Source organism: Capra hircus, chromosome 15 (assembly GCF_001704415.2).
Source record: "Capra hircus breed San Clemente chromosome 15, ASM170441v1, whole genome shotgun sequence".
Classification (NCBI taxonomy): domain Eukaryota; kingdom Metazoa; phylum Chordata; class Mammalia; order Artiodactyla; family Bovidae; genus Capra; species Capra hircus.
This window is the reverse complement of record NC_030822.1, coordinates 73,198,642-73,210,778: the sequence shown is the minus strand read 5'-3', so window position 1 is coordinate 73,210,778 and position 12,137 is coordinate 73,198,642. Positions and strand designations below refer to the sequence as shown.

General features: G+C 40.9%; 1 protein-coding gene across 1 annotated transcript in view; it reads right to left on the bottom strand.

The window, feature by feature from the left end:
* Positions 1 to 12,137, bottom strand: part of LOC108637685 (contactin-5-like) — a 544,569-nt gene that overhangs the window by 50,001 nt on the left and 482,431 nt on the right. The window contains exon 6 of the mRNA XM_018059879.1: positions 3,813 to 4,016. Coding sequence (XP_017915368.1) covers positions 3,813 to 4,016 — 204 coding nt within the window. The remainder of the gene's footprint in view (positions 1 to 3,812; positions 4,017 to 12,137) is intronic.

Below are 12,137 nucleotides of genomic sequence, written 5' to 3'. Positions count from 1 at the left end.
TTCCTTTTTTCTGAGAAGCGCAAAACCACAATGTTCTGAAATGATTTTTATAGCTAACTCTATGGTCACAGCAGATTAAAGTTAATTTTTATATTCAAACCCCTGCAGAGGTGTTTGCCAAGTTTGAAGAAATATCCATTATAATGCCTGTCTCTGCAGTGAGAGGTTTGTAAAACCCAGCAGGAATTGCAGTTGACTGTGATGCAAAAATGGAATCATCCACGATCATATTCTATTTTTATTTTCAGACTAAGTGTTTAATATAAGCCACCTACTTGGGAAGTCATTCAAGAATATGTCCTTCTTACCAATACACTCTTCAATTACTATTTTGAAGAGAGATCAAATAGTAATGTAAAAGTCTTTTGAATTACAAACAATTCAAAACTATTGAATGCCTTTCTGTGAAAGCGAAATTGTTAGCTTCTCAGTCCTATCAGACTCTTTGTGACCCCATGAACTGTAGCCTGCCAGGTTCCACTGTCCATGATATTCTCCAGGCAAGAATAATGTAGTGGGAAGCTATTCCCTTCTCCAGCATATCCTTTATACCCAGGGATTGAACCTTAGACTCCTACACTCCAGGCAGATTCTTTACCATCTGAGCCACCAGAATGGTATTAAATATTTCCTGGGTTTTTTTCTTATTATATTGATATAAACTCTATCTCTTCAGTAAGCTCAGTAATTTTTAATAGAAACAGTTCATTTAGTAATATATATAAATACTATATCTAAGAAGCTTGGACAGTGTTGTGTGTTTCCCAGTGCGCTAAGCTTGGTTTCTTTTTGAGACGGGGTGACTGTGAGAGGTGGATCGACAGTCAGTTCTGCTTCGATGTGAAGGCCTGGAACTGGCTGTTGGGATGCAGACATTCACGTGCAAAAATGAGAAGTTTTTGTATTCTGTGCCACAATTCACATTAACAACTTTAGCTTTCCTTGGGAAGCTCACTCATGTCATTGAGACAAGCCTTTTTTTTTTTTTGGTCTTATCGAATGTAGGAACAGGGAAGAGAGTGGATTCCAATACTGATAGATGATATAGATGTTTAACAAACATACCACAAGTCTTCTTTGTTTGGCACAATTTCTTATGCCCACCCTTAGCTAACTTTGATTTCAGAGTTTTTTCAGGTTTTCACTGAGTACATGGCTTTTAGCCCTTTCTTTGTATCCCATAAATTTTATTCTAGGTTGGCTCAGTGGTAAATAATCTGCCTGCAATGCATGAGAAGCAAGTTTGATCCCTGGGTCTGAAAGATCCCCTTGGGGAGGAAGTGACAACCCACTCCAGTATTCTTGTTGTGGGAAATCCCAGGGACAGAGGAGCCTGGTGGGCTATAATCCATAGGGTCACAAAGAGTCAAACACGACTGAGAAACCGAGCCTGACTAATCCTTAAACTCACATCCTTCCTTATCCTTCCAGAAATATGTCAATGTGTCTCATTTTTTAATGAACTGCTACCTCTCCTCATTGATGATATGAATATTTCTACTGGGCTTCAGAATAGAGACAGGAGACAAATACAGGAACCCAGTCCACCAACTTGAGCTGTACGCCCACTTCTCATTGAATTAATCATTTTCCTTGATTTCCTTGACACTACATTACTGTTTTTCCTCTTATCGCACTCATCTCTTCTTGCTATCCTTTATAGGGTTTTCATTCTTTATCTTTCCATTGCACTTTGGCTTCGACTCTGTGTGATCCCATAGATGGCAGTCCACCAGTCTCCTCTGTCCATGGGATTTTCCAGGCAAGAGTACTGGAGTGGGGTGCCATCACCTTCTCCGTTACTAGCATGTGAGATGAGTGCAATTGTGCAGTAGTTTGAGCATTCTTTGGCATTGCCTTTCTTTGGGATTGGAATGAAAACTGACCTTTTCCAGTCCTGTGGCCACTGCTGAGCTTTCCAAATTTGCTGACATATTGAGCACAGCACTTTCACAGCATTATCTTTTAGGAGTTTGCATAAATTGGTGTAAATGGAATTAGTTATTGTCTAGTCAGCAAAATGTTACAAATTTCAAACAAAGACATTCCCAATTCTTGAGGAATTCATAAGAAAATACTCAAAACTTTATGAAATGGCTTATAGAGAATCACTTTATTTGTAAGCTACCAACTAGATAAGTCTTAAAAATGCACATCTTTTCTCCTTCATTTTTTTCACCGTATAAACATTCTTATATAATTTTGAGGTTGGCATACTACACACACAGTCATAGCTTTAACTGTAGTGGTGGAATACACAGTGCTGACTTTTCAATCTCTTTATCCAGCCCAGTTCTTTGTTGTGCATATTAGGATTAAATTTCAGTATGCATACCACATATTTCCACATAGATATCCCATAAACATCTCATTATTCCTTTATCCGTCTTATCTCTTTTCATGAAAAGAATCATGACCCATCCGATGAACTAGGTGAAAGCGTCCTCCTACTCCAGAGCCCCATGTTTAATTAATCATCACATTCTGACAATTCTACTTTGCTGGTGTCCCAGGCAGGCATGTTTGCTACCCTTCAGTGTTATTACCGCAGCTTTCATTCTGTCCCTCCTCATTTCTTGGCTGCTTAGTTTCAGTAGCCTCTAAATTGGTCTCCCAATTTTCCTTCTTATTTCTCATTTGGCAATCCACTCGAGTACTCTTGCCTGGAAAGTCCCATGGACAGAGGAGCCTGGTAGGCTATAGGCCATGGGGTCGCAAAGAATCAGACACAACTGAGCGACCTCACTTCACTTGCACTTTCCTCCATGTCATTACCTAGCAGTGTGACCTTTTGCATTTCACTGCATCTCTTTAAAATTGGCTTCCTTATCTCTGAAATAGATACTGCATTTATATATTCTACCTGATAGAATCATAGAATTATTGCTAATAAATACATACATTGTATATGAACTCTGGGTATACTGGTCATACTTCACTGTAGCATATACTCTAAACTAAGCATATAAAGATTTACCATTGAAACAGATTATTTTTTAAGCTTCACAATCCATCAGGATTCTCGAGCTCACTTCTTAATAATATCCTCATAGGTTTTTTATTGCATGACAGAGCAAGCCACATATCATATATCAACTATAATATAGCACTTTACTTCTTTAATGCAATGCTTAGCTGTAAATGTCTATAACGACAAATGAAGTATTTAAATTTGAAGATATCTTGGATATATGGCAATACCTATAAATATAGAATCATCATTTCTGCCTGAATTGCACTTAAAAAAGTTCCAACTGCTTCTATTATTGAAAAAGTAATAATAACAATTATAACTATACCATGAAGTATTAAAAGCTGAGCATTCAATTTGAAGGTGGCTAAAGTGAAAAAGTGATGAAAAATGAACCTTGTAAAATGCTTGCAATTTATACACATATGCTATATAGAGGCCCTAAAGAGCAAAGAAAAGAATTGTGGAGTTTTTATTACAGTTCATCTTTTCAGAATCCCTTTCCCTTTCTGGCACTAGGGTAGTGCTATGGTTAATAGTTCTCATCTATCGATCATCCCTTTCCTATGTAAGAAAATTTATTCTAATATATCCAAATCTTAGACTAAATGTGTAGGGTTTCTAAATATTGCAAATGTCTTTTTATTTTATTTGGGCTAGGTTTAAGAGTTTAGAAGACCACTGATACATTTTTAAAAGTGTTTTTATATAGAAGTTCAGTTGACTTACAATATTGTGTTAATTTCAGATATACAGCCTAGTGATTCACTATTTTTGCAAACGATACTCATTTTTTCACATTTGAAGTAGCTAACCATTAAATCCAGGTCAGGCAACTTACCATCATTACGCAGAGTCAGTGGTGTTGGAGGACTAAGTACTCGAGCATTCGTCACTGTGTTTTTCACCAGACAAATATAGCTGCCAACATCAGACGTTTGGACTTTAGAAATATAAAGGTTGCCTGTCTCCTGGGAAATGAACCGCCGGCTGTCTTCGGCCACAAAGGAAGGGAATTCATTAAATACCCAGCTATAGATGATTTCTGAAAATATACAAAATTTAATGGTTGAAAGATAGATTATTTTATCAACAGTTACACTCAAAGTTTTATTAAGTGTTAGATATGTTGCAAGATTATACATATGTGATTCAGATATCTATATCATTTTGTATTTTATGTTCAAAGAACTATAGCTCTTCATTATTAAAGGAAGAGCTGAAATATTTTATTTCTTAAATATTTCTTAAAGTCTTTATCCATTCATCCATGCACTCATTCACTCAGTTCTAATATGTGTTGAATGTGTTTTAGATGACTGGCACTATGATATGATAAGACTGAAATTAAAAACATGAGAGAGAGAGTCTCCCATTCTCGAAGATCAGTCTAATGAGAGAGATCCACCCAAACCTATGAAAAACTATGTGGAATAAAGAAATGGAGGAGTGGATTGTATTGAAAGGAAGATGAGGGAAAAGGAAGTTAAGCCACAAGTCAATCAGCAAAAACTTCAGCTGAGATGCCTGAGCTACATTCATTTACTAATTTTTTCACCAAATACTAGTTGAGGGTTATGGTAGGCCAAGAATGCACCAGTTAGGGGGGAAAAAATGTCTGTGTTCTCATGGAGCTTTCATTATAGTGGAAAGAGCAAGAATATAGATCCAAAATAAGTACTTGTCAAGTGGTAATAAGTGCTGGGAAGAAATCTAAAGCATGAATACAGACCTGGAGAATGACAGGGGTGAAAAAGACATGTGAAGTCATATTTTAAAACTCTGACAGCTGGGTAGAGATGAGAGAATGCGAGGACAAAGCAGAGACTAGGGGGAAGGGGAAGCAGGAGGAAAAATGTCCACTAGCCTCAGTGGCTATTTTCAAAACAACATGAAATATGTAAATGATTTGCACTAGAATGGTGCTTAGTGGTAGGGACAGTAGTGATAAAGTGGTGAGAAGTGATTGGTTCTAGTAAAAATATGATGTTAGAGCTGACTGGAATTGCTGATGGATTGATTATGAAATGTGAGAAGGCAAAAAGATTAGTCAAGGAGTAAGATTTTGAGCCACCACCACAGTTCTAAGTTACTGAAGTGAAAAATCCAAGGAAGGGAATTAGAGGTTAGAGATACTGGAAATAAATCCAAATGACTAAACACAGATTAACATGGTGTGTATGTTGTGTTAAGGAACTTGCGCTCTATCCTGGATGTTTTCTAGCAAAGAGTTGACATAAATATATACATCTGAAGGTGTGAGGAAAGAACAAATTAGCCATGATGACGCAGTCAGGCTCTCTCACACCATGGCCTCTCGCTCTTGCCCCATTTTTTTTTTGTTCTTGCCCCATGATGTTGCCCACATCATGAGGTACTTGCTTGGCCACAGGCTACTTTGTGCCATATACCTGTAGGAATTTCAGCATGAAAACCCTGGCTGCTGCTGCACTGAGGCTATACTGGAGTGACATCATGGTTATCTTACGTGAAGTTATGTTAGGGTTTCATTATGGCCATATTATGGTCATTATGCAGCTGCTGCATTAGCCAGGAAAGAGGTTGTGTTATGGCTGCTGTGCCAGCCAGGAGAGAATAAATGTGTCTGCAGTCCCTATGGCTGCTCACATCTTCTTCCAGCCTCTTAGCTTGCCCCTTGGGTTCAGTGATCTTTGTGAACAGCAAGACAATTGACATCACAAGTAGGAAGAATGATACAATTGGTACAGTTCGCAGAATACCCAGCAGGTAGAGGAGTCTGAGGCTCCAACAGGTGGAGGAAGCCAGTGGCCACCTTATAGCTTCCTATCAGCGTGGATTCTGGTGGAAGACTGGGAGGCAGTGGACAGTTCACTAAATAGCACTGAAAGACATTACAGGCAGTGAATTCCACCTTTGCTGAACAAGGCAGCATGGACTGCTGCTGGCGCCATCAGGTGGACTTTCCTGACTTCCCTGAAGGTGAATGTGGATCATACCCTCTGCAATGCTGCACAAGTGGACAATGTGCAGAGATGTCTGGAAGAACTAGAGCAATGCATATTGATGTTAGGGCCTTGTGGCCCTAAACCCATGGCCTTGAAGAACCCAGCATCTCTGACAGTGAGGCAGAAAGTGACAGTGATGATGAACATTATGAGATTAAGGACAACGATGAAGGACGTTGTGAGACTGAGGATACCTGCTTGGCAACGAGGCCTGTTGTACAGCAGAAAGTAAAGCATGAGCAGTCTATGGCCTGGGTGGAATTCCTCAAGGGGCCCCCAGTGTGACCGAGTTCACAACATATCAATCATGTACTCAGGGGGAGTTGGTTGACTTGGGTAAGCAGTTTTGGAAAAAGCATGGGGGGCGGGGCAAGGGGGCCCATTAGCAGCATGGCTTTTGTGACTTTGGGACACAGGGGTGGACAGTATCATATGTGTTACAGATGAAATAGAATAGGTCCAGTTCAATTCAGTTGCTTAGTCATGTCAGATTGTTTGAGACCCCATAGACTGCAGACTCCAAGCCTCCCTTTCCATCACCAACTCCCAGAGCTTACTCAAACTCATGTCCATTGAGTCGGTGATGCCATCCAACCATCTCATCCTCTGTCACCCCCTTCTTCTCCTGCCTTCAATCTTTCCCAGCATCAGGGTCTTTTCCAATGAGTCAGTTCTTCACATCAGGTGGCCAAAGTATTGGAGTTTCAGCTTCAGCATCAGTTCAGTTCAGTTCAGTTCAGTCACTCAGTCATGTCCGACTCTTTGCAACCCCATGAATTGCAGCACGCCAGGCCTCCCTGTCCATCACCAACTCCCGGAGTTTACTCAGACTCACGTCCATCCAGTCAGTGATGCCATCAAGCCATCTCATCCTCTGTCGTCCCCTTCTCCTCCTGCCTCCAATCCCTCCCAGCATCAGAGTCTTTTCCAGTGAGTCACCTCTTCGCATGAGGTGGCCAAAGTACTGGAGTTTCGGCTTTAGCATCATTCCTTCCAAAGAAATCCCAGGGCTGATCTCCTTCAGAATGTACTGGATGGATCTCCTTGCAGTCCAAGGGACTCTCAAGAGTCTTCCCCAACACCACAGTTTAAAAGCATCAATTCTTCAGCACTCAGCATCAGTCCTTTCAATGACTATTCAAGACTGACTTCCTTTAGGATGGACTGGTTGGATGTCTTTGCTGTCCAAGGGACTCTAAAGAGCCTTCTCCAACACCACAGTTCAAAAGCATCAATTCTTCAGCATTCAGCTTTCATTATAGTCCAACTCTCACATGAAGACATGACTACTGGAAAAACCATAGCTTTGACTAGAGGGACCTTTGTTGTCAAAGTAATGTCTCTGCTTTTTAATATGCTGTCTAGGTTGGTCATAACTTTTCTTCCAAGGAGCAAGCGTCTTTTAATTTCATGCCTGCAGTCACCATCTGCAGTGATTTTGGAGGGTTGGCATCAATAACCATTTACCCTTCATTGAGACAAAGCTTGCAGAATGCTAGACTACTCATGCAAGGGAGGCCTAACCAAACGCATGCCTTCATGGAATGGATTAAGGCTGCCTCCCACATTATGTGGTCAAATGTGGGAGAGCTCCTGGATACTGTGAGTAAATAGCATGTCTATACCAAGCTGACCCAAATGGTGAGAGAACGGGGCACGAAGCATTGATATTTAACCTAAATACCTGAGGCCCCAATGACAAGCGTTTTACTGGAAGCATTCAATATGCCATTTTGAACAATGCCCCATCTACTGCTTTTGAATCCAGGACTGCTATTCTTGTGACTTTTGTGTGGTGCCACATCTATGAGGTGACCTTGATAGTGGCTAGCTTGGGAGAAACAGAGGGACAGCAGGAGAAAAGGGGATTAGAAGCTTGAAGACCCTGAAGGGGGCCTGAGCTGGTAAAGGCCCCCTCCTGGTGGTGAGAATGCAAACGTGGGCTGATTTGTTGGCAGCAGGAATTGACAAATAATATTGATACATAGCCCAGTGCTCTGCTCCCAGAGCTGTGGAGGCAACTGAGACCAGAGTAGACGTTTACCAAGTTTGGGAAGCATCCATAGCAAGAGGTACAAGTGGTTCAGTTAAAAGATTACATGGTGCCCAAGAATGTTCTTTTGGATGATGCCCTTTTCCACTTTGAATAGGGCTCAGACCAAGGTGTCCTCCTGAAGACTCAGGGACCGGAGACCGCATATAGAACTTGTAATTCACTGGTCACTAGCTAATGTACAGAGAGTAATGGCCCTGGCTGAAACCAGTGCTGAATGCAACCTTGTTTACAGCTAGCCAGAGGTTGTGTACTTACCTTTGGAAATTGGAAGGCTCCCTATGTGAAAGGCTTTGTCCTATAATGTATGATGTAGGTTTATGCTGTGTTCTATAATGTAGATTTAGAACAGTGAACTGTAAAGGCCATGCCCTGTGATGTGCTACTAAATTCTCATTCTCCTGTGGATTTAGAACAGTATGAAAGCATTTGGAATGATGTGGTGCCCCGTGAATGCCGAAATTCCCCTCCTTGAAGAAGTGGGCCTGGCGCCTGTAGGGGGTTTTTGCAGGTCCTTAATAAAAAAGCCTGAAGGGGTGGAGTTGACCCCTTGTGGAGGCTTTCCTGCAATTTTACAAGGACAACTGGTGGACTAGATTTGGCCAAGGAAGATAAAGGCACTCCACATGTAGTGGATGGCTCTTCTAGTCCCATGAGGGCAAGAACTGCAACATGAGTTCCAGGTGATACCTGGCACTGGGTTTTGCTGTGTGTTGGGGATGTAACTGTTTGTTGTTGTAGCATCTACTGCTGTTGCAAGATGTATATTCAAGGGTCAGTGTTACTCACCAAGGGACCATCACAAAGAGATTGACTGCATGTGGATTGTGAGGTGCGAGACCCTGAAGGGGTGGAGTTTAGGGAAAGAGCAAATTAGCCCAGGTGGCATGATCAGGCTCTCTTGCCACATGGCTTCTCGCTCTTGCCCCATGTTTGGTGAATAATGATTATGCAGTATCTGAGATCATGGCATCCAGTCCCATCACTTCAGGCCAAATAGATGGGGAAACAATGGAACCAGTGAGAGACTTTATTTTCTTGGGCTCCCAAAACACTGCAGATGGTGACTGCAGCCATGAAATTAAAAGATGCTTGCTCCTTGGAAGAAAAGATATGAAAAACCTAGACAGCATATTAAAAAGTAGCGACATTACTTTACCAAAAAAGGTGCATATAGTTAAAGCTATGGCTTTTCCAGTAGTCATATATGGGTATAAGCTGAGCTCCTAAGAATCGATGCTTTTGAACTGTGGTGTTGGAGAAGACTCTTGAGAGTCCCTTGGACTGCAAGGAGATCCAACCAGTCCATCCTAGAGAATCAGTCCTGAAGATTCATTGGAAGGACTGAAGTTGAAGTGGAATCTCCAATACTTTGACCACCTGATGTGAAGAACTGACTCATTGGAAAAGACCCTGATGCTGGAAAAGACTGAGGCAGGAGGAGAAGATGACGACAGAGGATGAGATGGTTGGATGGCATCACCAGCTCAATGGACATGAGTTTGAGCAAGCTCAGGGAGCTGGTGATGAACAGTGAGGCCTGGAGTGCTGCAGCCCATGGGGTTGCAAAGAGTTGGACACGACTGAGCGACTGAACTGAACTGAGCTGAATGGCTGAGCTCATTTACAGCACTGTGCATGCGTGTCATGAAGTCCATGCTTGGTCACAGGCTTCTTAGTGTGGTACACCTGTAGGAGTTTCACCATGAAAGCCCTGGCTGCTGCTGCACTCAGAGAAGGTGATGGCAGCCCACTCTAGTACTCTTGCCTGGAAAATCCCATGGACGGAGGAGCCTGGTAGGCTGCAGTCCATGGGGTCACGAAGAGTCGGACATGACTGAGCGACTTCACTTTCACTTTTCACTTTCAAGCATTGGAGAAGGAAATGGCAACCCACTCCAGTGTTCTTGCCTAGAGAATCCCAGGGATGAGGGAGCCTGGTGGGCTGCCATCTATGGGGTCACACAGAGTTGGACACGACTGAAGTGACTTAGCAGCAGCAGCAGCTGCTGCACTAGGGCTACATTGGAGCGACATCATCGTTATATTATATTATGGCTTCATTATGGCTATATTATGGTTATGTTCGGGCTGCTGCTACAGCTGCTATGTCAGCCAGGAGAGAGTCTGTGTTATGGCTGCCATGCTAGCCAGGAAAGAATAAACGTGTCTGCAGTTCCTACAGCTCCTCATATCTTCTTCCAGCATCATAGCTCCTGCCTTGCCTTCCTTAGGTTTAGTGAACAGAGAGACAGTGTGAACAGCAAGACAATTGCCATCATGAACAGGAACAGTGATACAGTAGGGTATTCTGGTGATTCTGCAAAGGCTGAATTTAAGTAAGCCTAAGGTTGCTGAAGGGAGCGAGGGAATATTGCATACTAAAGGTAAGAGCTGAAGAAATCTGAATCAGAACCTAATCATAACAACAAGAAGAAGGATATTGGGATATTAGCTCAATAAATACATAGGAGGAGCTTCCCTGGTGACTCAGACAGTAACAAATTCTCCTGAGGTGCAGGAGACTTGGGTTTGATCCCTGGGTCAGGAAGATCCCCTGGAGAAGGGAATGTCTACTCACTCCAATATTCTTGCTTGGAGAATTCCATGGAGAAAGGAGACTGGTGGGCTATATCTCATGTAGTCACAAAGACTACACTTTCAAGACAAATGAAGAGACAGATAGTTCAGGAACATTTTCATATCTCCCTTGAATGGCTGGGAGGAGGACGGCATGCGAAGCTCAGGATTAAATAAAAATGAGGTCAAACTACTTTAAGGAGAAAGATCATTGGTTCACTTTCAGGACATTTTGAGTTTGAGGCAAATCCACATAAGCAGTTCCAGCAGTTGGTAAACATGTGTTTGAAGTTCACGAGAGTAAATCTGTGGTTGGAAGTTATTGGTATATTGGTATAATTGCATCAGGTAAGTAGATGAGAATAAACATGGTGAGAAGATGATTCTCTGGAAAACACAACATATAAATAAAAGAAAGAAAACAAAAACTGTTCAGAAGGGGAGAGGGAAGGAACCATTGGAAAAATTCAAGGGGAATAAAGAAAATGGAGTGCCACAGAGGCCAATGGCTCAACCATTTCAGGAGGGTTAAATAATGCCGGCTAAGGAAAAAGGACTTAGTAGGAATATTTATAAAGATAATAAAGGTAAATGTTACTTAAGATTGACATTTGGGATATCACTGAATGGAAACTTCAATAGATGAGTGGAAATCAAAACCATATTGCAACTGAGTTAATAAAAGAAAAAAAATTGTTTGCCAATAGCATTAAAATCTCAATAGACATTAGAATTACCTGTGTTATAGCTGAAAGAGCAGATTTTGAGGTCCCCTTTCTCCACAGTTATTTGTTTAATAACACCACTTGAACTTTTAAGAAAGCTCAAATGTGATTCTAATCTACAGTGAGGATTAGAAAGCCCTATTTTATCCCTTTCTTCTCTTCCTTTTTCTCTCTCCTTCCTTCTCTCCCTTCTCCTCCCTCCCTCCTTTCTCCCTTCCAATATATGGCTTATTCTAATTGTTATAATGAGAGTTTCATTTGTTGCTGAAACAACACTCAGACATTTTGATACTTTTTGCAATTTATTTTTGGGTTAGACTTTACTGGAGTTATCTTGATTTTTGATTTGTATTACTAGAAATTTTGGAATAAATAAAGCAAAGAACAGTCACATTAGAGATTATCATTAACTGAAATCAAATTTTGTTGTACCAATAGTGTTTCTTGAGTCACTGTTTTTTAAAATATTTTTAGAATAAGCAGAAAGTATTTACACAAAATTGGCATTTTTCTCAAATTTTATAGGTTAATGGGTATTTGGGTATTCAACAATGTTCATTTAGTTTTTAAAATAACTTTTTAGTTTTACATAGCAAAGCATTTCATAATTTTAAGAAGGATAAAAAGTGGAAACAGTACACAGTAGAAAAGCTGACAGTCTGAATTTGGATTGGATTTTCTGCCTGTGCCAAAAATGAATATATTGAACCAATCTAAACCTCTCTTAAAGTTACTGTTTACTTTCTCTTATACATTTTTTTTCATTCTCTATCAGCATTTATTTAAAATTCTTTTCAAACTTGTCTTTACTTTCATGAAAA